The 26,127-nt window shown below is 46.3% G+C and overlaps 1 protein-coding gene across 3 annotated transcripts in view; it reads left to right on the top strand.

The window, feature by feature from the left end:
• SGPP2 (sphingosine-1-phosphate phosphatase 2) overlaps positions 1-25,394 on the top strand; it is a 33,051-nt gene extending 7,657 nt beyond the window's left edge. For all 3 annotated transcript variants that reach the window (XM_068200957.1, XM_068200958.1, XM_068200959.1), the window contains exons 2-5: positions 6,678-6,836; positions 16,669-16,848; positions 19,021-19,110; positions 24,533-25,394. In XM_068200957.1, coding sequence (XP_068057058.1) covers positions 6,678-6,836; positions 16,669-16,848; positions 19,021-19,110; positions 24,533-25,075 — 972 coding nt within the window. In that variant the 3' untranslated portion in view covers positions 25,076-25,394. The remainder of the gene's footprint in view (positions 1-6,677; positions 6,837-16,668; positions 16,849-19,020; positions 19,111-24,532) is intronic.
• Positions 25,395-26,127: the final 733 nt, after the last annotated feature.

Below are 26,127 nucleotides of genomic sequence, written 5' to 3'. Positions count from 1 at the left end.
GAGGAATGTCAGACTGCCTTGCCTTTTTAATAGCAACAAGCAAAAGCTCCAAACTGTATGAGCTGGTAGGTTTGACTAGATGATCTTTAAAGGTCCCCTTGCAACACAAACCATTCTATGATTCCCTGAATCATGGATGTCAACTCTCCAGGCCTCTGCTAAGAAAGGAATATAGGAAGTTAAATGGCCTGTGAGTCTGACTGCCACGATGGGCACCTTTTGATGGAAAGTGATGAGAGTCTGTTCAGAACAGGTTTCATAGCCATGTGGAAATCACCAGCTGGAAATGTAGGTGTGAGAGGCATGATGTCTGTGAGATGAATTTAAAAGAAGGTGCAGATAGGCTGGAGGATGAGAACAGAAGTCAAATAGTCTTGTCAAGCTGAAGGTATGGTTGAAAAATTGACTTCTATTCAATAAGTGCAGATACTTATTGAAGAAGCAGGTGTAGAATGGAGCAATAGATGTGGTAGAAATTTCATGGAGGAAGAAAATGTTGTTTGAAATCACAGGTTTGACATGGTTCAGTGGTGACAAACCTCTGAAAACTGCCCACAAAATCAATGAGATTGTGTGGGACTGTTCCTTCAGCATTGCTGAAGTGTCATATCTGATCTTTGGGCTCTGTAATTCAAGACAGGCACGTTAGGTGCTGTGTCTGGAAAATGCTCAGTACCCCCTGTAAGAATTACCAGGTGTTTCCGGAGTGAAAGAGTTATGTCATTTTTTAGTGCTTACAACAACCTTCTCCTGTGCCAGCCTTCACAGGAGTTCCTTGTCTGCAGTAGATAAGAAAATAGCCATGAGTTTCAATTTCAGCAAGAAAGTCTCAGGCTAGGTGGCAGGAGAGCAAAGCTCTTGGAGGTGTCCTGGAGCAAGCAGTGGAGTTTCCAGCTCTGGTTCAGTAAGGACAGGTTAGACAAACTTCCACCAGAGTGGTGGGAGTGTAAGCCATCCATCCCTGGTGGACAAACTGGACCAGCCTTGGTTTAGGCTGTCAGGAAATGTGAGGCTGTCCTTCCCAGTGACTGCAGGCATGGTCCTCCACAAGCAATCTCAGCCTCTTTAGCATCCACTCCCCTTTCTATCTGAAAGAGACTTTGGTTTCTTTAAGACAGCTTTCTTTAAGAAGACAACATAATCAATTTTTCCTTCCTTGATTCTTCCTATTAATTGCCTACACAAATGCTCTGTCAACACTAGTCTTATGTTATTCCACTTTATATTTAAATGACTTGGCAGATTCTCTTACTTCTACGTGTGTTCCTTCAGCACAAGGAAGGAGGCTAATCATGTTACTTCCAGAGCAAGACACAAAAATAGAACCTGTAGCTCAGTCTATCTCCCAACTACTAATCAGAGTGGAAGGAAAACAATATGAAGATTTAAAAAATGAAGTCTTTGCACAGAAACTGAAGAGTCTTAACTGTGTTCTGGACCCATTCCAGCTTCAGTGTGCTGCTTGATGTGCAGATGTGTACATCTGTCTCAGCTGACCAGCCTTTACGGGCTGAAGGGGAGACTTTGGATGTACACATACTGATGTAAGGTGTGGTGGCTGGATGGGCATTGTGCCAGGGGGGCAGTGTTGGTGGGAGACCTGCATGTACCTTTCCCAGTGTCTATCTGGGTGGTCTCAGCCTTTGGTCTGGCAAACCACAGCCCCTTTCAGCCTGATTGTTTCCAGCCATGCCTGGTGCTGTTGGCTGTACAGCACTACTCTTCTATTGTACCTTACTAAGAATTTTATCTAATGGCCTTTTGGAATGAGTTAAGAAATTGCTGAAATACTACCAGGATTCTGCCTGATTTTTAGGTTCCCCACTGTTTTTTTACCTGAGACCACTGAAAGTGCTGTGACTCTCTGGCTTGAAGGTTGAGCATTGTTATGTCTCATGCAATGATTGTCTTGCTTCTGCATCAGCTGATGGTTCCAGGCCACACCCCTGCTCCTTAGGCCAGGAGTGCATGCTGCTGTCTTTGCTTGCACAACACCTGGGAGCTGGATGTGTCCTCTGTGTGCTGGTCAACAAGGACTTGCTGCCAACAGCAGAGCTGGACAAAATTTTGTGACATTTAAGGAGGATTTTCTTGGGATTTCTGTTTGTCTCCATCTCCACGTTTCTGAGGTTTTGGTTGGCTCTAGGTGTCCCTCCAACAACACCCTGTAAACCTGGACAGCTATTGAAAACTGGCTGCTTCATGTTCTGCAGAGACTAAAAAATTAATTACTTGTTTTAAAGTATTTAAACAGAGTGGGAAGCTGGACATATGTATGAGCTTGGTTAGGTGTATTTTTGATGCCTTGGGGCTCCTTGTGTGTACTTTGTGGGCTCTGTGTGCTGTTGTCCTGCCCCTGCTGTCTCCTGACATCTCTGCAATTCCTCCCATGACTCTGTGCTGCCCTTTGCTAGCTCCCCCTCACCCTACCATGGGTGCTGTGCGCCCAGCGAGGGGCTCATGGCCACCCTAGGATTTCCACTGGGGCACAGCCCCTGTCCCCTGGCCACCCCGTTCCTTCCTCATGGAGCAATGGGTTGCAGTGCTGGTGCTCCAGGGAAGGTGAATGCATAGGTGCTGGAGTGTTATTGGCTGCCCTGGCTGCTGGTTGGATCGTCAGGAAACTCAATGTGTTTGACATGCAGCTGTGCAGTTGGAAGAAAGAACTGAAGCTTTTGACAATTATGGGTTTTGCTCTTTCTTATTTTCCAAATCTAATTACCAATATCTAATTTTTTTGGTTGTTGTGACTTGATAGGTTCCTTTTTTTAACTTGGTACAGTTAATAAACATAAAGTGATGTAAAACTCACTGCTTATGCAGAGTACTCCAGTACAGAAGGCTTTTTCCCAGTGGTTTTACTCTAAACAGTACAGCCCTGTGGGGCTGATTTGTCTGATTTATATTGTCTTTGTGTACAGCATCATCTAGACTGTAATTTTTGATTTTTTTTTTGTACCTGATTTTTGGTGGTGCCTCTAAATTTAGAAGCCTTTTTTTTTACTGCATTAAAAAACCTTAAAGTGAAAAGTATGTAATGTGTTAATTAGGGACTTTGGGAGGGAAACTCCTAATCTTTTTCAAGGCAATTCTGTTGGAAGGGGAGTAAGGGACTTCAAGAACTTCAATTAAACATGTACATCTTCTGAAAGATCCGAAGTAATTGAGAGCTGAGAACAGAGTGGTGGTTAATGGGATCTCTGGGTCAGACTCTGAGCCTTAGAAGTATGATGCTGCACAGCTTGTCTCTAGAGACAGGGCAGGAAAAGCTGGGGCCTGTTTTGCTCTCTGACAAGAAATCTCCCAGAGGAATTGCAAGGAATGGTATCTTTGCACAGCTACTTTTTTTTTTCCCCCCAAAAATACATTTTTAATCTGTTATGTTAGTGGCTCAGCTGCTGCTCCTTTGTTTCAGCTTTGAAGGCCAAACACTGCATATATATATAATTTCTAAAATGATGGATTCCTCCTACGCTGTGTCACTGTGTGTTATTGTATCCCCAGAACCACCAGGGTGTTGGTTTGCCCTGCTCTGCTGGTCCTGTAGGAATGTTTTGAGGATGCTCCCATGCTCCAGGGAGGCTGGGTGGGTGCTGTGGCAGCATCTGGTGTGGGTGATCCACCCCTGTGCAGAGACTGCAAATGTGGGGTGACCTGCAAGAGCCATTTCTGTGCCAATAGCTGGGTAGTTTATTTATGGAGACTCATACATCCATGAGAGTTTCTTGTAGTGTGAGCACTCGAGGTTTTTCAAAACAGACATTCTACAGTTGGTGAGAAGGGTCATTTTTGAAAAATTGCCTGTCTTCTGTGTCTGTGAATGCTGAGGCTTATTACATCTTGCTTCTGAAATGCTCTAAAAATTCTGACTTTATCTACAGCCTTAATTGCTGCCCATTAAGACCTCTCTGATCCAGACTGAATAGCAATGGAGATGGATGGAAGGGCTGATTTGCTGAAAGGGCTTCAGGCATTGTGGAAGGCATCAGGTCACTGCAGTACATTAAGAATAACCAAGTCTAAAGATAGGAGTTACTTAAAATTAGAGATTGAATAAATTTCTGGGAATGTTAGAAGATGTTAACACAAATAATGGATTTTTCTGCACTGGGGTTAGAATGAGAATAAAAAGGGAAGGCACTTCACAAAGCACTGCACTCTGCCTTCTGCAGAAATAGTGGCTGTAGATAGTAAATGGGAGCTAACTGCACTCTGAAGGTGCATGGAGGAGACTCTCTGTACTTACAGTGCTGTGGGATCACAAGTGCAAACATTACTTTATTGCCATGCACAACCAAGCATCAAGTGGAGCAATTCTGAGGCACTCTATGTGCCTGACATGTGGCTGCTAGCATCGTGTCACAGACAGGCTCTGTTTGTCCCCTGCCACACACTGGCTGTGCACAACTGCTGGTGTAGAGTTAAAAAAAAAAGGTGCTAAAAATCCAACCAAATATGTGTGTGTGATTTCTGATAGAAAAGGAATAGAAAAAAAAAAAAAAAAGGTTTTAAGAGTCATGTGGAAGGACTTGGACCAGCCTTCAGCCTGGAAATATTTTTTTAACTTCATATTTCTTTTAGAACCTGATAAACCATACTTTCCCCCACAAAACAGTTACTGGAATTAGAAGGTTTTATCCCTCATCCCATGAGGCTGCAAGTATAAAAGCATTACCTTAGGGATGTGTCTGATCCTCTCTGAGCTAAAGCACACAAGCACATAATCCCCAATACTGTGGAGATTGATGCTTAAGTGAGGAGTTAGTGGTGCCAGAAGAGGGCTTTCTGTGGGGCTGTGCTAAGTGTCACCAAATACAGTTTCAGGATCGCAGACAGAAGCACTGGAGCTGCTAATTGCACTGGGGGTGTTTTCTAAGTGGCAGATGAGACTTGAGGCTCTCAGACTGATTGCTCTGTCATGCAGCCAGACACAGCATAGGGCTGTTATCCTAAAGGGATGCCAGTAACACCTCTGTGACTGATAGGTGGGGGAACACTCCTCTGACCCTGGCATCTCCAAAAATATTGACTTGTCTTTTCTGTTTATTGGTGCAAAAATCAAGTTTTGGGTTTTTTTATGATAGTTGAATGGATGCAAGTTCTTTCCATCTTGCTTTTGTCATCTCCGTGCAGTTTGCCTCGTTTCTGCATTAAAAGCAGATGAAGAGACTGGAACTTCTAATGGCTTTTGCAATGAGTCACAAGTGCATGTCTAGACTCCTTAGACAATTTTTATGTTTTCTCACTAGCATGTAGGGTGAGAGCTTCTCTTTAGTAAACTAGTTACACAGCCAGCTCAAGCATTTTTCTCACTAGCATGTAGGGTGAGAGCTTCTCTTTAGTAAACTAGTTACACAGCCAGCTCAAGCATTTTTCTATTCTGAGAGTTTTACAAGCTTATGTCAAAACTATATCTTAACTTGGTGTGTTTGTGCTGAGACCTTCATGATCCCTTCTCAGGTCTCATCCTTAGGAAGTTCTTTCATCTTGTATTTACATAGCCAACGTACATATTTTTAATTTTTTGGGGAAGATGGAATGAGACTAGATTGGCTCCTTAGCTCCTCCCCTGAATCAGAACTCCTGTCTATTTGTCTATCTGTCTAGCTCCTTATTTCCCAAAGTGACAGGTGTACCTACAAAATGTGACTCATTTGCCTGTTGCTCCTGCTAACAGTCTGAGACTTCTTAGTGGTGTCCTAGTCCCAAATGGCAGCAGCAAACCTTTTCTAGACACATTCAACAAGTGGCCAAAGTCATGGCCTAAGCAATGTGTGCTGTTATGTTGCTTCCCAGATCTGGAGAGCTGGGTGTCACCTTTTGGAAGAGAGAAAACAAGAGAGAAACATGTTAGGTGGGGTACATCTAATGAAATAATCTAGCTACCAGATCCAGAGACTGAATGAAATTTCATGCTAAATAAAATGAATAAATAAAGTGCTAAAGTGTCACTGTTTGCAATGTATCTGCTGGTAACGCTTAAAAAGACAAGCTTGTGGTTGTTACTTAAAATGTTGCAGTGAAAATCTGATGGTGACAGGTGCAGCTCTTTTCTCTGCCCACTCAGAGCCCTGTGTTCCCCTGGATCTGCTGGTGCAGCTGTGGCTGCTGAGCCCAGTCCCTGGCAGGAGCTGAATCTTCCAGCTGTGGCTCCTCAGTGTGGGGATCCTGCCACTGGGAGCACAGGGCTGGAGGCTCGTGGAAGAACTCTGTGTAGAGGGCTGTTGTCAGCAGCACCTGGCAGCAAATTCTAAGGACTAGAATGAGGCAAATTTTAAATTAAGTAGCTCAGCAATTGTAGCTTAAGTTTGACACCTCAAAATGCATTTCCAGAGAAAGCAGTGGTGGCTTTGTCTACTGATGTAGAAATTTCAAACTTAGCACGTCAATACCTTTTATGAAATACACCTGATTACCCTGGAGGAAAGGCTGCTCCCATCTCTTGAAAGTCTTTGTCCACATGACTGCTACCTTCGTTAGTCTGAATAGATTTCTGCTCTGCAGGAAATTTAGCTGTGCTATCACTATAGTCTTCATTCTAGTATAAAAGTTGAACTTCATTTCTTGACACTTATAAAAAACTGGTTTAAGGACTGGGAACTGTAGCAGTTATAATATTTTCAGTGTTTGTTATATTTTTCTATTTCACTAAAATGATAAAATTCTCTCCTTTCCAGGGTTGCACACAGAAGTATATTGTGAAGAACTACTTCTATTACTACTTGTTCAAGTTTTCAGCTGCTTTGGGTGAAGAGATTTTTTATATCACTTTCCTTCCATTTACCTACTGGAATATAGATCACTCTGTGTCTAGAAGAATGATAATTGTTTGGTCTGTAAGTATTTCTATGATTAATTTAAGCTTTAATTCTGTATCTCTAGCAAATGAATATTTAAGAACAAGAACAACCCTTCAAACAAACAAAATCCCTTCAAACCAAAGAAGCACCAACACTATTCATGTGCAACTCGTGTTTAGGCAGAAAAGGCACTGCAATACTGAGAGAGGAGGCGAGAGGCATCATCTGACTCAGGGTTTCTTCATCTCTGTCACATCTTGGGCTGACTTTTTTTCAGCACAATCACTGACTGAGCTGCTTTTGATACAGTTTGCACAGAACAGTTGGGAAAACACTTCCCTCCCAGTGCATCATAATATTTCAGGGATTGCTTTTCATCACTTTAGGAAATCTTTCTCTTATTCTTATTCTTCTATGGAATTTCATATGGTTCTAGCTTGGTTGAAATCACTATGAACCTGGTAGTAAGGGGATATGCAGGCTGCAGTGGAATAAGCAGGGTGTTTCTGCAGCCACTTGAGGGGGGACAGATCAGATTGTCGGTGAAGGCTAAAAGCGTTGATTTTTATTAATAGAGAGCATTCACAAATTAACTGACTTCAGCATTGCTTCAGCATGGGTTTGGGCTATCCAGAGTAATGCATTTCCATTGTAGCACTGAAAAAACCAGGAGATAACTGGGCATTTCAGACCAGGACTGGCTGTTCTGTCACTGCCATTGCTCATCTTGGTATTGATCAGGTATTGTCGCCCAAATAAAACCATTTTAGAACAGAGAAGGGAGGTAGGGAACAACTCTACTAAGTGGCAGAGCCTGGAGGCACTATCAATCTACACTGATTTAAGAAACTTAATCTTGGTAAAAAACTTAAATATAATATTTAAGTTTATCTCTTTACAGTGAAGCTTCTCTGTGATGTAGTTGATTCTGCTTAATAATATTTTATCTTTTGACCAAATAATATGATAAGAAACAATAAAACCAACTTGAATTGGGTTCTACACTTCAAATACACCTGGTATTGGACATCAGTTGCTCTGTGCCAGTAACCTTAGTCAATATATTTTATAAAGAGAACACAAGAAATAATTTGCAGATAAAATTTAAAAGTAGGTGGACACAGTATAACTAGAGCTGGGTTTTGGCCAGGAGTACACCTACAGCTTCTGGAAATGTGCTACTGAAGATGAAAATTGGTAGTCACGGACTTCTGGGTTTGCATATAGCTCAAAAAATTGAGCCTTTGGAGTTCTTTACATGCATTTCTGTAGATTTGCCTTGTCTTTTCCTTGCAAGGAGTTCATCTGAGTATTGGCCAGATCTAGTCTGACTTAATTAGATTATTCAAGCATCTGATGTTATGATAATTAATATTATTTTTCACTTACTGAGTTGTGGAGCTGCACTTTATACTGAAAAGGGGAAACTGTTTTAAATACATGGGCTTGCAACAATCTGTATTTTTAAAACATTAATTGTATGTAACTGTGAAATGGCTAAAAATGTCTGTGCAGGCCATGTGTTAATGTTGTGGCATGCTCAGCTGGGAGGGTCTCTTGCTGGCGAGCAGGGCCTGGCACTCACAGTGCTGGTGCTGGTCTGTCTAACAGTCATAAAGCCATAGAATGGCTTGGGTTGGAAGGGACCCTAAAAACCACCTGCTTCCATCCCCCCTGCTGTGGGCAGGGACACCTTCCACCAGACCAGGTTGCTCCAAGCCCTGTCCAGCTTGGCCTCAGATGCCTTGGTCCTGGATGTGACATTTGTCTCAGCTGCAAGGGAAACACCAAGGTGTCAGTGGGACAAAGCTGTGCTTTTAACTAAATTGGAGGTCTTTGGTGATGGACTTCTGAAGAAATGCTTCTGAATGCACGATGATGATGATGATGTGTGGCTAAGAACTGTGTTAGATGACAGTAAAAATCCAGGCAGCCTGATAGTCTCTGATAACAGCTGTGAGAGGAGGGCTGGGAAGAGCATGAAGGGATAATTGCAGGACCCAGGCATGTCCTGCAGAAGGCTCTTATCCATCTGGGGAAAGAAGCTGGTATCAAAGGGAGAGCCCTAAGGGCAAGGTGGGAGTAGTTCCCCTTTGAAGGGGGTGCTCAGGATGAGGAGAGGTTGTTAGTGAAGCTCTTCGGCAGGGAGGGAGAGTGGACCAGCAATGACTTTTTCAAGAGCCTGGGACAAAGCACACAGATGTTGGAACATGGCTGGCAGGGATGATGGTTACACCGCTGTCCAGGAGAAGTGGTTCTGGAGAATGAGGGTGCCGAGGGTGGTACATTTTGTATTGTTTCCCACTTAAACCTGTGTTTTTCTGCTGCAAGTGGGAAATGACAATGTTGGTGTCCCAAGATGAATCACAGGAGTTTCTTCCCTTAAAAATTAAAGCAGCATTAATGCTGTTTACAGAGACTTCCTGCCATCTTATCTGTAATAGTTTATGTGGAGCCAGTCACCCCCATTTGAGAAAGATAATTTCAAATTGGAGCAGGGCCAGGGATGATTAAAGAACAGACTATTTTCTGAGCAGAGACCAAAAGCTTAGATAAATCCCTAGCAAAATGAAGTTGGAGAGAGAATGGGACTAGCTGCAAAAACCATGGGAAGGAAGGAGCTTCTTAAAATAAAACTACAGTCACAAGAAGAAACATGCATAAGGCAGTCATAAATAATTTCAGTTGAAGCCAAAAGTTGTGAAATAGCTCTAGAAGGGTGAAGGGCAGGAAGAAAAATTATAAAGTGTTTATTTCAACATCAGCAGAAGAGTGGACTTGGAACCCTGAAATGTCTTCTCCAGCCCTGGGTCCTCAGAGCCAGCCACTTGTGCTTTTCTCTTCAGGTGGATGGCTGTGGGAAATGCTGACTGGTTTTGCATCCAGATGCTTTGGCAGCATAAAGCAGCATGTTGTGCTTCCACGGGGCCCTGCCTCTGAGGATTTAGAGTATATATGCAGGCTTTAGCTTTACCTTTGTGAACAGATGGAGGAAATAACTGCATGAAACCTCTGAGCAAGGTGCTGAGTCAGTAACGAAGGTCCCCTGGTGTCTTTGCTTCTCTTCTCCAGCAATTTGAAGTAAACACTTTGAAACTGCACAGGCAAGGCTTTGATGCCTGTGACTCTTGCAATTTCAGCCAGGAAGTGCAGAGATGAAAACCAGCTTCACACAGTCCCCAAATGTACTTTAAATTTATTGCACATCTCAGCTCAAGAGGTGGAAGCTTACTTTGTTTGTTTTTTACTTTTTGCACTGCTTCAGGTTTGAAATCTTTATTTTGGTGTGGAATCTCAAAGGCAGAGACCTGGGAAAAAATACTTTCAGTTTGCTCTTCAGCATGCCTGGGAATCTCTTTTTCTGTTTTTTTTTCCTTAGGCCTCTTTATAGCCTATAAAACTTTATTTTATGCAATGTAAATAAGAGCTGGCCAGCATGGACTTTGTTGGGGCAGGTGTGGAAGCTTTTGGCGAGTGACAGTGATAAGCTGCTGACTCAGGAGTAGGTGGCACCTCTGAAGGGAGGCAGAGTTTGGGTGTCTGGTGATGCCAGGCTGTGTGTGCCCTTCGGGGATCCCTGAGCAGCACTGGCTGGGGACATCTGCACCAAGTCTGACAAGGTCCTGGGTCTGAATCCATAGCAGTTTAGCTTTCCATCTTGCTTTTCAGAGGAACAGTTTTCTACAGGCTGGCAGCACTTAGTTACTCAGCAATGATGAGCTCTGAATGCCCTCTCAGGGTAAACCAGGAGTTTCCTAATCAGCTGGAGTTCACCTGCAATTGTGATGCCACTGATATTGCTGTGCAGTGATTGAAAACACACTTGGAAGCAAACTTTGGGTTTAAAAATTGTGTTTGTTAGTTATAGTACATTTGCAACACTTCACTGAAACAAGCCTGGAACTGCTGACAAACACAGTCACTTGAACGCCAAGCTCCAAATATTGCACTGCACAAGAACATGTAAAACTGTATTCAGGCACATAAGTAACTACGTGTCAGGATACAAAAATAAATGGTGTGTGCAAGGTGATAAAGTGTTGATTGAAAGGGTATTTTGCAAGAGCTGGCAGCTGTACTCCACCCTTGAAGAAAAAGTGCCAATAAGGCTTTCATAACTGAGACAAGCTCTGAATCATTTAAGGTGAAACCTTTTGTATTTCAATAGAACTTCTAGGTGTAACAGTTTACAGTTTTAGATGTTAGATGACAAACCAGATCAACATGACAGTACTTTTCCCTGCTACCAGGAGCCTGGACTCAAATTTCCTTCTCTAAGCCCACTATAAGACTGTCAACTACTTTATAGATTTTGTCTAAGGGCTTCTTTTAAAGACAGAGTGAATGTGTTAAGGTGTTGGCTGGTTGTGCCTCTGGAGGCTTGAACTTCTACTGATCTTGTTCTGGTTTTGTGTTTCTAAAGCCTGAATTGAGACAAAGTCCTCCTTCCTTAAATAGATATAACTTTTTTAGGAAGCTGCCCAAGCTGTGTCTTCCCTGTCCCTCAGCCCCCTGCTGCCCTGTGCTGTGTTGTGAATGCTGTGCTGCTTGTGGTGGGCTGGAGACCTGCCTGTTGGATTTGATGCTCCCATAGTAGCTGGGACAGCCCAAGGATTTGAGTATCACATCAGCTGAATGCAGCCTTGAATGTCCCATGGACCCTGGCCAAGCCCTTGGGAAATGTGAAAAGTTCCTGTGCAGCCAGCACAAGGTGGATGTATTTTCTGGGAAACAATGCCCACGCTGGAGATTGCAGGTGCTGGAGCTCTAGGACAGCCAGCTACCTCTCCCACAAGGTGTGTGTGCCTTGAGGAGGATCCCAGCCCTGCTGCTGGGGTTGGCACATGGGGAGCAGCCGGTGCTTCAGGAGGGGATGGGGAGCAGGACACAATCTGAGGGTGGCCTAGGGGCCCAGGCTGGCGGTGTCTGGGGCTCCTCTGCTCTGCAGGGCTTCCTCCACCTGGGCTGCTGCCAGGGCAAGGGGCCAACAGCGCTGCTCAGTGACTTTCATGGTGTGCTTTGCTGAAGCCAAGCCTTAGTTCTTGGCATTGACTGGGGGATAGGAGGAGTGCCTCCACAAGAACAAGCTCTTCCTTGCCCTGCTCCTCTTTCACTCGGAACCAAGTGATGCTCGAGGGACAAAGTCACAGCTAGAATCTGCTGCAGTGTTTATCTGGTCACTTCACTTGGGGGATGCTGAGAATAGAACAGTGCAGGCTGGGTGCTTGGCTTAATTTCTGCATGGTAAATCAAAGTCACGCCTGCCTCAGCCACCCCATACAGTCTTTACTTCTGCTTGACTAATCTGCACATGTTTATTAATAGGGCATCCTTCTTTTTTTTTTTCTTCAATATGCTTGGTCACTTCTATCAGTGCACAGTGCTTGTGAAAGAAACCCAAAGTAACATCATTTTCAAACTGTAAATGTCCTTTCTGGGAAGAAGACATATACTACTGCAGGCCAGGGTTTCTAGAGCCAGGTTATAGAGTTTCTATTTTGGAGCTAAACCAGCAGATTCAGAGTCAGGCTGCCACACTGTGAGTCTCAGGGAAGAAATTGCCAATGCTATTTGACAGCGTGTCTTCTCTAGAATTTTGTCTTGTCCTTTTAACAGATCAAAAATGAAGATAAGGGCACCTGCAAAATCAGAAGCTGAAAACAAATATCATCTAGTCCCCCTTTGTTAGCTGAAATATTACAGAATAAAAAAAAGAGCTACTCCTCCTGACCTTCATATGCCAGTGGGAGAGTCAGGTGTGTCCATCCTGTGCAGAGGTTGTAGAGGGCAGGGATGAAGGAGGATGTCTACACAAAGCACACCTGCAGCACTGAGCATGTTTCCTCAATCCTGCCAGGCTCAGGGTCTGGGCAGCTGCCATAGGAACATTCCACAGGGGAAATTGCACTCTGTGTGTGTTGCCATGCCTCTGCACAGGGAACAGGCTTAGTTGTGTCTGTCTGCTCCATGTGCATCTGCACTGTGGTGGTAGGTCTGCTTCCAGAGCTCTTGCTTCCTGTCATAGGAGTGATGCATGTGAGGGGAAGCCATTTCAAATGCCAGACAACTTCTGCAGGTGAGAAAAACCTCCTCTTAGATGGTTGGCTTACACACCAGAGGCATGGGAATGTCAGGGAAACAGGTCACTTCATGGCACTCAGATGCTCAGAAGGAGGGGAGCAGCCTTGCATCCCAGAGGGATCTCCTGCAGATGTTGGAACAAATGAATAGCTATCCACGCCTGTATGGATGCTAATGCCTCAAATTTTGTTCTGTAGTTGTTCACTAAAGCAAAATCTTTTAAAGTACAAAGATAGGTTTGTCTTATTTATCCTGTAGCAAAGGCTCAGGTGAAGAAGTATTTTTGGAGATAGACCATATATATGACTCAGAGCAAATTAAGAGGAAGCTCAGAAAAAGACTACAGAGGCTGTCTTGCTGCTATAGCAACTGCCAATTGCCTTTGTGTAGTAAAATGCTGTTCACCCAAAGTGGCAATAAAGCCTTGCCTTTCCTTCACCAGGAGTCCTGGCTTACTGTAAAGTGTTGCTACTGCCCTCAGCTGTAGTGGTAGGCACCAGAGCTTGAGGAAGGTCTTGCTTTAAGTTGCTTACAGTTTTTGGGTTTTGTTTGTTTTTTATTGCTGCTTACATTTGTTGCAAGGATTTAAGCCGGAAGAGTTCAGAGTCATTTTCATTGCATTGGGAAAACATGGATGTGCATGAGAGAAGGGCGGGGGTGGGCACGGCCGGGTGGGTGCCACTAGTGCCACTCCTGCCCTGCTCTGTGGCACAGGGCTGTCCCAGGGAGGGCACCCACTGCCCGGGGCAGGCAGCTCTGGCAGAAGCTCTGTTTGCTTTGCCCTGCTGTGAGCAAAGAGCCTGTGCGGAGCCCGGGCAGAGCCGTGCCCCTGCAGCGCGCACAGAGCCCGGGCAGAGCCGAGCTGCCCCAGCCCCTGCAGCCCGCACAGAGCCCGGGCAGAGCCGTGCTCCCCCGGCCCCTGCAGCGCGCACAGAGCCCGGGCAGAGCCGAGCTGCCCCAGCCCCTGCAGCCCGCACAGAGCCCGGGCAGAGCCGAGCTCCCCCAGCCCGCACAGAGCCCGGGCAGAGCCGAGCTCCCCCTGCATCCCGCACAGAGCCCGGGCAGAGCCGAGCTCCCCCTGCAGCGCGCACAGAGCCCGGGCAGAGCCGAGCTCCCCCGGCCCCTGCAGCGCGCACAGAGCCCGGGCAGAGCCGAGCTCCCCCAGCGCGCACAGAGCCCGGGCAGAGCCGAGCTCCCCCGGCCCCTGCAGCGCGCACAGAGCCCGGGCAGAGCCGAGCTCCCCCAGCGCGCACAGAGCCCGGGCAGAGCCGAGCTCCCCCGGCCCCTGCAGCGCGCACAGAGCCCGGGCAGAGCCGAGCTCCCCCAGCGCGCACAGAGCCCGGGCAGTGCCGTGCTGCCCCAGCGCGCACAGAGCCCGGGCAGAGCCGAGCTCCCCCAGCCCGCACAGAGGCCGGGCAGAGCCGTGCTCCCCCAGCCCGCACAGAGCCCGGGCAGAGCCGTGCTCCCCCAGCCCGCACAGAGCCCGGGCAGAGCCGAGCTCCCCCAGCCCGCACAGAGCCCGGGCAGTGCCGTGCTGCCCCAGCCCCTGCAGCCCTTGGGGTGCAGGTGACACAGCACCACCTGTGCGGGGTGGCTTTTAGCAATGTGCACCTGCCGTCATTCTCTCGGGCAGCCTGCCAGTTCAGCTGCTGGGGGGTGTTTTACTCACAAGTGATGCTTCTGCCACATATTTCAGGATAATGTGTGTAAAGTCACGTGCACGGTACCCAAACAAGCTAAAGGCAAAGGTACGGTGCTTCAGAGATCAGTGCTTAGTCTGGGCATATTCTGGAGTCCCCTGCATGTTTTATGAAGGTTGTCTCACATCTCCTTAACTTCTGTACAATTTATTTCTAAAAAGTGGAAGGGTCAAAATTTAATCTGGGATGCTAGGAAGGGGAGGGTGTTGTGAGGATGCCTGGTATTTTCACTTACCCATCCCACCTCCAACATTCAGTCTGTTTTTCACCATCACAGGAGTCCCAGCATAGCCTTCATTTTTGAGATGACTCATTTCCTTTTCTGCAATGCTCTTATGTTCTAGTGCTAATAATACTTGCACAAGTGGAAGTCATTATTATAGAGGACTGCTGATAAACTGGCTCATCCTACCTTGCCTCTCAGATGGTATCACAAATGGCAGCCTCAATGTTTTATGTTCTGCCCGAGAGAGCAATTTTTCTTTCAACCTTGGAATTTAATTAACTTCCAAACATGTGCCTGCATCCATTTGGAAACTGAAGGCATTAACTAAATAAAATCACACAGTAGGTTTTTAAAAGACATTTGTTCCTTGAGCCTTTGTTTACTGTGAACAGTCTGGGGCAGTGTATTCACTGCCTTCCCTGTTCTGTGTGTGTCCATAGGAGCAGCCAGGTGTGTCCCACCTGCTGCTGATAATAAGGCAGTAATGTGATTCATATGATGAGAGTTAAAGGATGCAAAGTCACTTTTCCAGGCCCTGGTGCTGGCTGTAAGTCTAGCACTCTCTGGCATGTGCTTTGCTGTAGAGGGAAGGATGAAGGAATGACTGGCTTTTTCCTGGTCCTGACTTGTGAATCCTGAATCCTGCCATCTTTCTTTTAATGTGAAACCATTTTTTAAATGGCTGATGGGAGAGAGAGGGATGCAATGTGCCTGGTGACAAATGTGGCAGTGGGTGATCGTGTTGCTGTTCCAGCATATGGCCAACACCAGTAGAAAGGGAAGGATGTTATTTTAAGCCCCCTCCTTTGCTGGTGGAAGCATGAGAAGCAGAAGAGCAAGCTGTCTCACACAGCAACTGAGCTTTTATGGTAGACATCAGTTAACCTGATTTTTGTACTAAAAAAGAAAAAAGGTTTGCTTGGCTTTGTTTTAAAGAGCTTCCTCTGCCTATGTGTGGCTACATTATGTAAAGGGAAGAGGGCTACAACAAAAAGCAAATACATCCTACAGGGACAGCCTGGTTAACTTTTCTCAGATGTCCTCACTGTGGATGCTGAGAGCCTGCTGCATTTGGGAAGAGGCTGCTAAGGAGCCAAGGATGCCCTGGGCATGGCTGGATGGGCAGCACCTCTCAGGGATGCTGGATAGCATTGCCCCTTGCCTCTGCTTCCCTTGCTGACCTGAGAATACGACATTTCCTCTAAAAGTACTGTGTTGCTGAGCTAATTAATGCCCAGGTAATTAATTAAGCCCTCGCTTAAACCTCTGGTGTCCCAAGCAGGGAATAAAAGCCTTTTACTGGGGAGTTAGGCAGGAGAACTGGTGGCTTATGTTGCCCATCCAGTTTTCCCTCTGCTGCCTCTGCGAGGATGCCGAGGCTGTCATTTAAGAACCACACGGGTGGTGTGGCCCAGCAGGGCTTCTGCACCAGTGGCTGCTGTGGGTGGAGTGGGAGCTGGTGCTGGACACGGCTGTGATTCGAAGATGGGCTGGAAAATTTTCTCTTATGGCTGCTTTCTTTGTGGGAGAGGGGTTGTAAGGGATAGGGAGGAAACTTAAATTTCTCTGGCATAGGGTAGGAGCCAGCTGTCTGTCTCACACTGTCCTGTATTGCTGAATCTCATCAGCCAACCCTCCTTTTGGTCCCACTTCTGCTCAGGTTACCACAGAGTGCAGCAAAACCGCCACTTCCTTCGCTGGCTGAGCTAATGGAAACCCCTTTAATAATTCAGGAGATAAATTCTCCACTTGGAGGGGTGGATTCTGCAGGAAAAGGCACAGAAATACAGGTGGTTCTTGGGTGGGCTGCATGGGGATTGCCTGTGCTGACTGACAGCCCTGTGGCCTTTCCTGTCCCCAGATAGTGATGTACATAGGCCAGGTCTCCAAGGACATCCTGAAGTGGCCTCGGCCCCTGTCACCACCTGTCGTGAAGCTGGAGATGAGGACAAATGCAGAGTATGGGATGCCATCCACCCACGCCATGGCAGCTACAGCCATCTCCTTCTCCTTTTTCATTGCAACCATGAACCGGTACAAGGTAGGGGTACAAAAAGAAAACAGAAGAAGAAAAAGAAAATACATTAAGGAAAGGAAAGCCTGTGTCTGCTTCCAGCAAGCCACATGAAGCTTGCAAATCCAAAGATGTTGCTGCTTCCAGAGGAGTTCTTTATTTATTTTCACAGATGTGTATTCTTCCCTGTGCTTACCTGTAGCTGATCAATAATAGACACAAAAAGAAATTTAGTGGAAATGTCCTTTTTTTATGCATGACTCCTCTCAGAGCTGCTGGCAGGCTGCACTGCCCTGCTGTAGTTTGGTGGGGTCACTGTGTTTTTGCACACGGGGTAGCCATGCAGGGAAGGTGCCTGGTTGCCAGCATTTTGTGTTCACCCCATGCCCATCAAGTCAGCGCTGCACACTGGGACATGCTGGCTCCCAAGGAAACCAAAGGAGCTCTGTGTCACGTGGTTTCTATATGAAAGGAAAATCCTGGAAATCCCCTGGCTCCAACCTGTGTTAGACTAGCAGCACACAACATGATTGGGAAGCCTGCTTGTCAGAGCAGTAACAGCAGCTTCACTGTAAGAGCTGTAGGCTGCTTGAGGAAGTCTCATAATTTTTCCTCATCATCTTCCTAAAAGGCTTATTTCCTGGAAACTCATTTCTCCATTATGATTATTTTCATTTTGTTTAATGATCCCAAGCCTGCGTTTCCTGTACTCTAGCAATAATAACTTCCTGGCTGCATTGTATTTAAGAATGTTTCTCAGCCCTCTCAAGGGATAAACCCATGTAATCAAGAGGACTCCTGCTCCCTGTGTGGTAACTGGTCAGAGCAGCTCGACAGTGGCATGGGGACAAGGAGCCAAAAGAGGGAATATTTGTCAGTCATGGAAGCCAGATCCATCCCATATGTCAGGGCTGCCAAGATGACCTGGTCAGCATCACCTTCTCCTCAATCCACAAGTGACCAGAGGGACATGCAGCTCTTCACAGGCTGTCTTGTGCTTCTTGGAAACTGCCATGAAACCATAAAGCTGCTGTCAAATAATTAAATGGTTTAATTGCCACTATTAAGATAGAAAAATCTCCCAGTACATTATGCTGCTATCTTCTCAAGATGCCCTAATCATCAATTAACGATCTGGACTAGCTTGAAGGCTGCCTGCTGAGGGAGGAGTCAAGTGGGTGCAAATGCTCCAAAGGCTTAGAGAAATGAGGAAAAATAGTGTTTTATGAACTGGGAGTGACATCTGCAGCTGGGTCTGAGCTCTCTGTTCAGGAGGCTGGAATATGCCAGGGGAAAGGGTCAGAAGAGAGCTGCTATGCTTAGAATTTCCACAGAGGCATTTTTGTGCTGACCTGTGGCCACCCTAGTCAGCCGTCAGCCTCTGGCAGAAGATGGAAACTTTGTGTCAAACTGGATTAATTAATTGCATTTATTTATATTTTGAGTTGGTTTATTTTTTACAGAAAAATCTCCCTTATGGGCTGAAAGGAGTCCAGCAGCCCACCCAGTTTCAGGGTTTGAATGAGTGGATTAAGGGCTAATATGTTAAGCTTATTCTTTACCAAATTTTTTTTTTTAATTTTTGAAATGTTTTATGTTTAATGATTTATTTAAATGGTTCTTTCCATGTTTTTAGGCTACTCAGAGAGGGTATTAGCCAAAAACAGCTTCTTAAGAAGATGATTAAACCTTTAAGCGTCACGGGGAAGAGCAGTTCTCACTGCTCTAGTAGCTGGATTGTGGTTTCAGCCCAGACATTGATTCTCCCCACTCAGCCCACTGCTCGAGGACTATCGATCACACTTCTGGTCAGACTCTGCAGCTGTCACAATCCCCTTGGCTGAGCTGAGACTGCCGTGCTACCTTAGGCATGGCTTGTACAGCATGCCATGCCTTTTTCCTTAAGCTCTTTAACACTAACATGGGTTTTGCAGATAGATATTGTAGAGAACAATTCTGCAAATACATCTATTCCCCAGATGTCTCCACCGTGAGAGCAGATGTTGCAGAAGCAGGCACCAGAGGTAATGCAATGACCTTCCAGCAGGGTTGTGTGCTGATTGAGGGGGACCTTGTCTCAGGTCGCATTCATCTCTTGGGGAAAGCACAGCTGAGGAGCCTCTTCCCAGCACAAGATCTTTATGTCAGTCCAGCTGCTTGGTTTAATGGTGTATTTATTTTTTTTTCCCCTTTTCACAGTATCCATTCGAGCTTGGCCTCGTAGCAGCGTTCGTGTTTTCGACGTTGGTGTGTCTGAGCAGGCTCTACACAGGGATGCACACAGTCCTGGTAAGGATGTGCCTCCAGCTCTGCTTTCCTACGGCTCTTCAGGGTGGTGGCCCGGGCAGCACAGGAGCAGCCGGGTTGTGCCGCTGAGTTTCGGGCTGGGCACTCAGAGGAGCTGCGAGGAAGCCCTCGGCCTATTGCAGTTGGGTCCGCAGGGGGGATTTGCAGCCGGGGCCGAGCCGGTGAGCTCAGCGAGGCGCCTCCATCGCAGTTCTCCATTTCGAAACTGTAATTGCCAGGAATGCGCTTGGGCAACCGGCGCTGCTCCTTAGCTCAGCCCTTTGTGCAATAGTATCGCTGTTTTCTGCGACAAATAGCCGGGGCTGGCTTAGGCCGGGAGGAATTGCGGCTCCGTGAGTCACGAGGGTCAAGCGTGGCCACTGAGCTGCCCTGGAGGGCCCGGCCAGCAGCAGGGCTCTTGCCAGCGGACGGGCACAAGGCACTCAAAAATGACAGGTCTCTTGTTTGCAGCTGGAAGGAAATGCTTCTTAAGGGATTGAGATGCACAAATAGTTTGTCTGAAAATAATTGTAAAATAGCTGGGAGTTTATATGACAGACTTGCTGGGCGCAGTTGCTTAGAGACATCGGTGCTGCTTTCGGAACTAATTTCAGCGTGCCTGTGATAGCTGGTTCATTCCTGACAAGATGAAACTTTATTGATCTGCTATATACTTTGGACGGAGGGGCGGTCCAGCTTCCCAAATATGGATAAAAACTTTGGGCTATTTCCTCACAGGAGTTTGATATGTGTTGTTGGTTGCATATGCATAAATAATTGAATCTTTTTTACTAAGTAATAATTATGTTTGTAATGAGACTTGATGGCTGTAAGAAAGGGAGCCCTCATGAGATTAAGGTTAGCTATAAAATATAGCTTGACCTTCCCTTTCAGGCCCAGTGGATCAAAACAATATCTTACATCGAGGCTGCAGACGCTCTTTCTGGGCTACTGACCTTAAGTCAATCAGTAAAAATTCTTTGCATACTTCTCTTGCTGGACCATTATAATGAAAGACCCCTCTAAATTTAGATGGATTTTAGGGTAAAGAAGAAAAAGTCCTTTGTGCTTTTGACATGATAGAAAAGGGCTGTAAAATAAAATTTAAAAAAAAGCTTCTTAGCTGAAGAGTGAGCAATGCTGCCTTTCAAAAGAGCAAACGTGCTTGGCTGGGGTCTTTATCCGGTGTGTGCCAGGGTGGGGATGGAGCTGGGAAAGGCCCAGTGGTCACAGCTTCCACATGCAACCCCTCTCTCGGCAGCAGCCTGTCACCACAGTGACTGGCTCTGCTGTGCCACCTGCAGTGATGGCTCTCTGGGGAAGAAGTGCAGTTCAGAGCTGTGTCTGACCTTGGTGGGACAGCTCCTGCCCTGGGCTGTCCTGTCACCGGGCTGAGGCACAGCAGTGCCCAGCCAAGCCATCTCCTGAAAGAGCCTCTGGGTTTTTAACTGAGGCCATAAGAGAAAGGATGTAATAATGTATTACGTGGTCATAGCATTTTAGTAAAGCATAGGAATGGGTAACAAAATATCCATGGACTTGGTGTAACTGAATTTTTCCTGTTTGAGGAACCAGAGGAGAAGTGACAAGGGCAGTTGCATTGTGCTTTCCTGCAGCTCCTCATCAGTGCAGAATCTCATCTTCTGTAGTCTCAGCCCTACAAATCTGTCTGTATTTTAGCACTGCTGGCCTTGCTTTTGAATGAGGAGAGGTATCAGAAAGCACAGTGATGTCATTAGAAGAGATATTACCATCAAAGACCTCCTGGAGAGGCAGTCAGCTGGTATGGGAGCAGTCTGCATCCTTCCAGCTGTACCAGAATGAATACTATACTCAGGGAAAAGGGAACAAGCACCCATGGGCTGTTACCAGGAGAGCATCACCCAGCCAGAAAACGGGGTGGCAGCAATGCACTCAGTCTGCTGACAGGTAATTGAGTTACAACCACCCATCTACATCACCTCAACATCAGAGTGTCCTGTGTGTGTGCAAAAACAGGGGACATGCAGGGTCCTTTCTTGTAGGTCTTAAATGATGGAGTCCGAGGACCTGGTAAAGAGGCAATCTTTACCATTATTAATAAATAATTCTTGTTGTATGCCTTTTTTGTCCAGAGAGTTGTATTCTAGAAAATATTACTTTGCTTTCCCTCTTAAAACACTGGCCCAATTTTTCGTCCCTGCCTCAATGCAGTGAAAAAATTTTCCTGCCTCACATCTACTGAAGCCATTCCCTCCAGAGCTGATGTGGGGAGACCCTCACTGCCACTGCCACTGCCCTGAGTCACAAGCAATAATGTCCTGTGCTGAGCAGCATGGTCACTTTTAATAACCAAGAAACCCTGAAGGTTTTTTTTTTCCCCCTGAGATATACCCATTTAATGTTGATGCATTTATTACAGACCACACTTCCCACAAGGGGGGGTGGGGGTGTGTGTTCTGAAGCTCCCACCCTGCCCCTTTGCTGGGCTGTATTTCAGGTTTTTTCATACTGCCATTAATCCTGAAATTATCCTAGATAGTTGAAAGCTGATAAACACCCAACATAGTCACAGTACTTCACACACCGTGCAGTGCAGTCCTTAGGAGTGGAGTTTAGGAGCGTGAGTAGTGTCTCACACTAAATGAGTATAAGGGAGCTCAGGCAGTAAGTGACCATGTACCAGACAGAACAGGAAAAGTGTTCTTTATGCTGGGATTGGCAATACCAGGGAAGCAGGGCAGATGTCTGGGGCTCTGTGGGAGCAGGGCTGAGCTGCATGGCCATGGAGGGCTTCAGGGGAGGTAGATGGAACCTGGGGAGGACTTGTCTGTGCCGAGGGAGCTGGAGCATCCCAGCAGGATGGATGAACCTCCCAACAACCGGAGGTTTTAAATTCTGCAGGTAGTACTGCACCTTGAGCAAAATCCGTGCCTGCCCTTATTTAAAAATTCCTTTATAATTGCGGGCTTGGCGAGAGGCTAATCTGTTTACACAGGCAGACAGGCAGGAATGTGCTTCCTGGGTGTGCTAACAGCAGCTCCACTCCCGGGAAAAACTGAGGTCCTGCTCCGGGGGGCACAGCAGAGAGAGTCTGCAAAGCAGTTGTTCTCGCAGAAATCAGAGCCATCCCTCCTCTTCCCATCTTAGTTTAACAGGCAAGGGGAGGCATCATTAATTCTGCATTGCTAAATGTAAGCGTTGCTCTGGATCTTGCCCACCTCTTCTGGGTGTTCAAAAAATCAAACCTGCCTGTGCACACCGGGACTGAAGGGACCACCACAGACAGCCAGGGCAAGTCCTGAGCTCTCCAGCAGCTTCTAGTGACAAGTTTCAAAATGAGAAGCCCGGATATTGGTGAATGGGGAGAAAAACAGAATAAACCGCAGGCCTCTTTTATATATATATACATATATATACATATATATATATATATACACATATATATATATATACATATATATATATATATATATATATGTATGTATATACATATATATATGTATGTATGTACTTACAAATTGTATACATGTACCACTGTACTGATACATGCATTATAAAACACACAAAATTAACAAATATAATGATGAAATAAGCATTACTTCTTAAAAATGCACATTTTATTTTACTTATGAGCAATGCAAAAAGTATGTTCTCCCCCCAGCCCCATGGGTTGCTTTGTGCACCCAGTTCGGAGACCACTGGTACAATGCCACTGGTCAGGGGCAGAGCTGATTGTCTGGGTCCTGCTTGAAACTTCCAAGAGCCAAGTTGCTGTACTGGGGCTAAATGGGAGGATAACAAAATTAAGAAAACTTTAATCAGGTTTGTAAATAGAGACTGTTTGCAACTGGGTCGGGAACTGCTGGAGTCAGCTGGGTAAATCTGAGCAAAGCTTTTGTGAGGAAATGTTAATGTTTGGTTACATTTCTTTAATTAAAGAGAAAAGCATGTGAACAGCTTTTGAGTTTTGCTCCTTGACCACCCATTGAGGGGTGTTGAGGACTTTTTCTTCTAACATGAAGTGGACAAGCATGTGTGTGGGAAATTGATGTACAGAGTGGGGATGGGATTTCTGAGCATCAGTGCTGGGAGCAGCCCCCAGCTCTTTTGTGTTCAGGTGGTTGCTTAGTGTTGGGCCAAACCATGCTTTGTGTGTAAAGGTATCATCTAAGAGTTGACATCAAAACATGATTTACTGTGAAGTACAGGTATATAATATAATGGTATTTCACATACTAGATACCTGTGATCAAGTTTGTGTATTTCCATGGCTAGCCTCATGTTTTGGATGAGAGAATAAATGGAAATTTGTATTAGGGATATGCAAAATGGCTGTAGGAGTTGTTTAAAACTAAATGTGCTGTGAATCTAATGAAAGTTGTAAAGAGCCGAAGTTCAGCCATACAGGAGTAATGCATTTACCAGAATGTCATTAAATATTTCTGTTGTGAGAAAGTCTCTCATTCCTGCCTAACTCGAAGTGAAACTCACATAAATAATTTTCAGACTGTGACCAAACATGGTAGTAATCAGCTGTCATGGCTCGTGAAAAAGATACAGTCTTAGAAGAGGACATTTCTGTCTGTGGATAACTTCAGCTTTTGCAGAGCTTTTTGTGGCTGTACTAACACTGCTGCCTCTACATGACACTGGAAGGGTGGCACAGGGAAACTTGTTTTATTGCTTTTTACCTGGCTGCTCCCATAGAGAGAGTTTTTGTTAGGGGCTTCCTCCTGTCTCAGCTTTGTGGCTGACAACAATCAAGTTCTCAAAACATCTTATTTGCCTCTGTTAATAAATTAGGGTTTAACTATATGCTTGCTTCAGGCAGTCTACTGAAAGCCAGATTTCAGAGACTTAGGCAACAAATTTCTCCTTGCTGTATCCCTGCCTGGAGGTGCCTCCCTCCCACTGCTGGCAGAAACCATGGCACACACACCATGTCCCACAGCTCTGCACTTTCCATCCCTGGAGCTTGTGTTTCTGGGATGGGAGCCTGCCTCTGACAAAGGACAGCATCTCCCCCTTTATGCAAAGCAAGCAAGGGATAATCACACTGATGTGATGAAATTGTAGGGTTACAGGAGGGAAAGGGTTTGTGTGAAGGCAGCTCACAGCAATGTTGTCCCTGAGATGGAGTTGTGCACGTGCGTTTTCCGAGGTCGTAGGTAGAGAATGTCCTCAAATCACAAGAGAAGGTGAGGAGGATGTGTGTCCACAGACATATGCATATGCATAAGCTAAGGTTGGGATTGTGGATTGTCATATTTTGTTTAGCACATGCTTCAGGTTTTCCCTGCACGTGGATAATGCCATCACTGGATTCAGGGTGTTCCTCCACTGCTGGGCCCCACCAATGCAGATACTGGTCTTTTATCATCAACCAAATACCTGGTTTACCTTCCAGGTCTCACAAAGCCTTTTAAATGTGATTTCTTTACAGGATGTGATCGGAGGAGCACTGATTTCCGCTGTGCTGCTCGCGCTCTTGTATCCTGCGTGGGACACAATAGATCACTTGCTGTTAACCAGCCCCTTCTGCCCATTGTTTTCCATAGTTGTGCCTCTTGTCTTGTGTTACAACTACCCCAGACTAGACTATTACAGCCCTACCAGGGGAGACACCACTACGATCTTAGGAGCAGCAGCTGGAGCAACTGTGGGATTTTGGTTAAACAACCAGTACGCTGCTTCAGCCTACACCAGCAAAAGCGTTCAGCCCGGACTTCCCCTGATCACCAGTACAATGGTGTTTGTGCTAGCCAGGTTCTTCGTGGGGATCTTGGTTGTCCTGCTGACACGCTGGGTCATGAAGAGCGTGGTCCTTGGCATGCTGGGCTATCGGTACAAGTTCCCCATCGGTGACCTGGAAGCCCGGAGACGCCTGGAAGTTGAGGTGCCCTACAAGTTTGTGACATACTCCACCGTCGGCTTCACGGCCACGGTGATTGTGCCGCTGCTGCACGAGCTGCTGGGACTGATGTGAGCACAGCTCCTCCTCTCCGAGCCACCTGCGGCACCACCGCTTCGGAGACGTGACAGTCCAGGCCGGTGACTTGACCAAAAAGTGTTTTGTGCCTTTCTGCACTGGTGTGGTGGGTTTGGCTCTGGCTGGATGCCAGGGGCTCACCAAAGCTGCTCTATCACTCCCCTCTCTCCAGGGAGAGAAAATATAATGACAGGATCACGGCTCAAGACAAGGGCAGGGAGAGATCACTCAGCAGTTTTACTGCCACAGGCAAAACAGACTCGACTTGGGGAAATAAGTTTAATTTATTATCAAACTAATCAGAGTAGGATAATAAGAAATAAAACCAAACATTATAACCATCTTCCACCTACCCCTCCCTTCTTTCTAGGCTCAACTTCCCTCCTGAAGTCTCTAGCTCCTCCTGCCCACCATCACAGGAGGATGGGAATGCAGGTTATAGTCAGTTCATCACATGTTGCTGCTGCTGCTCCTTCCTCCTCAGGGGTAGAACCCCTCACACTCCTCCCCTGCTCCAGGATGGGGTCCTTCCCACAGAAGACAGCTCTCCAAAACCATCTCCAATGTGAATTTTTCCATGGGGTACACTTCTTCATCCAGCATGGGTCCCCTGACAGATCAGAAGTCCTGCCAGGAGCCTGTTTCAGTGGTGGTCTTCAAACCCTTCTCAGGGCATCACCCTGCTCCTGCGTGGGGTCATCCACTAATTGCAGGTGGATCTCTGCTCCTCATGGACCTCCATGGGCTGCAAGGGCACAGCTGCCTCACCATGGGCTGCACCATGGGCTGCAGGGAAGTCTCTGCTCTGGCACCCAGAGCATCTCTTACTCTTCCTCTTCCTTCTGTGATCTTGGTGTCTGCAGAGTTGTTTCTCTCCCACATCTTTGCTCCTCTGTTTGCCTGCAGTTGTGCAGGTTTTTCCTCCCTTCTTAACTCTGTTATCCCAGAGGTGCTGCTAGTGTCACTGATGGGCTCAGCCTTGGCCAGCAGTGGATGTGTCTGGAAGCCAGCTGGCATTGGTTCTGTGGGACACAGGGGAAGCTTCTGGC

Source organism: Anomalospiza imberbis, chromosome 10 (assembly GCF_031753505.1).
Source record: "Anomalospiza imberbis isolate Cuckoo-Finch-1a 21T00152 chromosome 10, ASM3175350v1, whole genome shotgun sequence".
Taxonomy (NCBI): Eukaryota; Metazoa; Chordata; class Aves; order Passeriformes; family Viduidae; genus Anomalospiza; species Anomalospiza imberbis.
The sequence above is the reverse complement of the archived record's forward strand: the minus strand, read 5'-3'. Positions and strand labels throughout refer to the sequence as shown.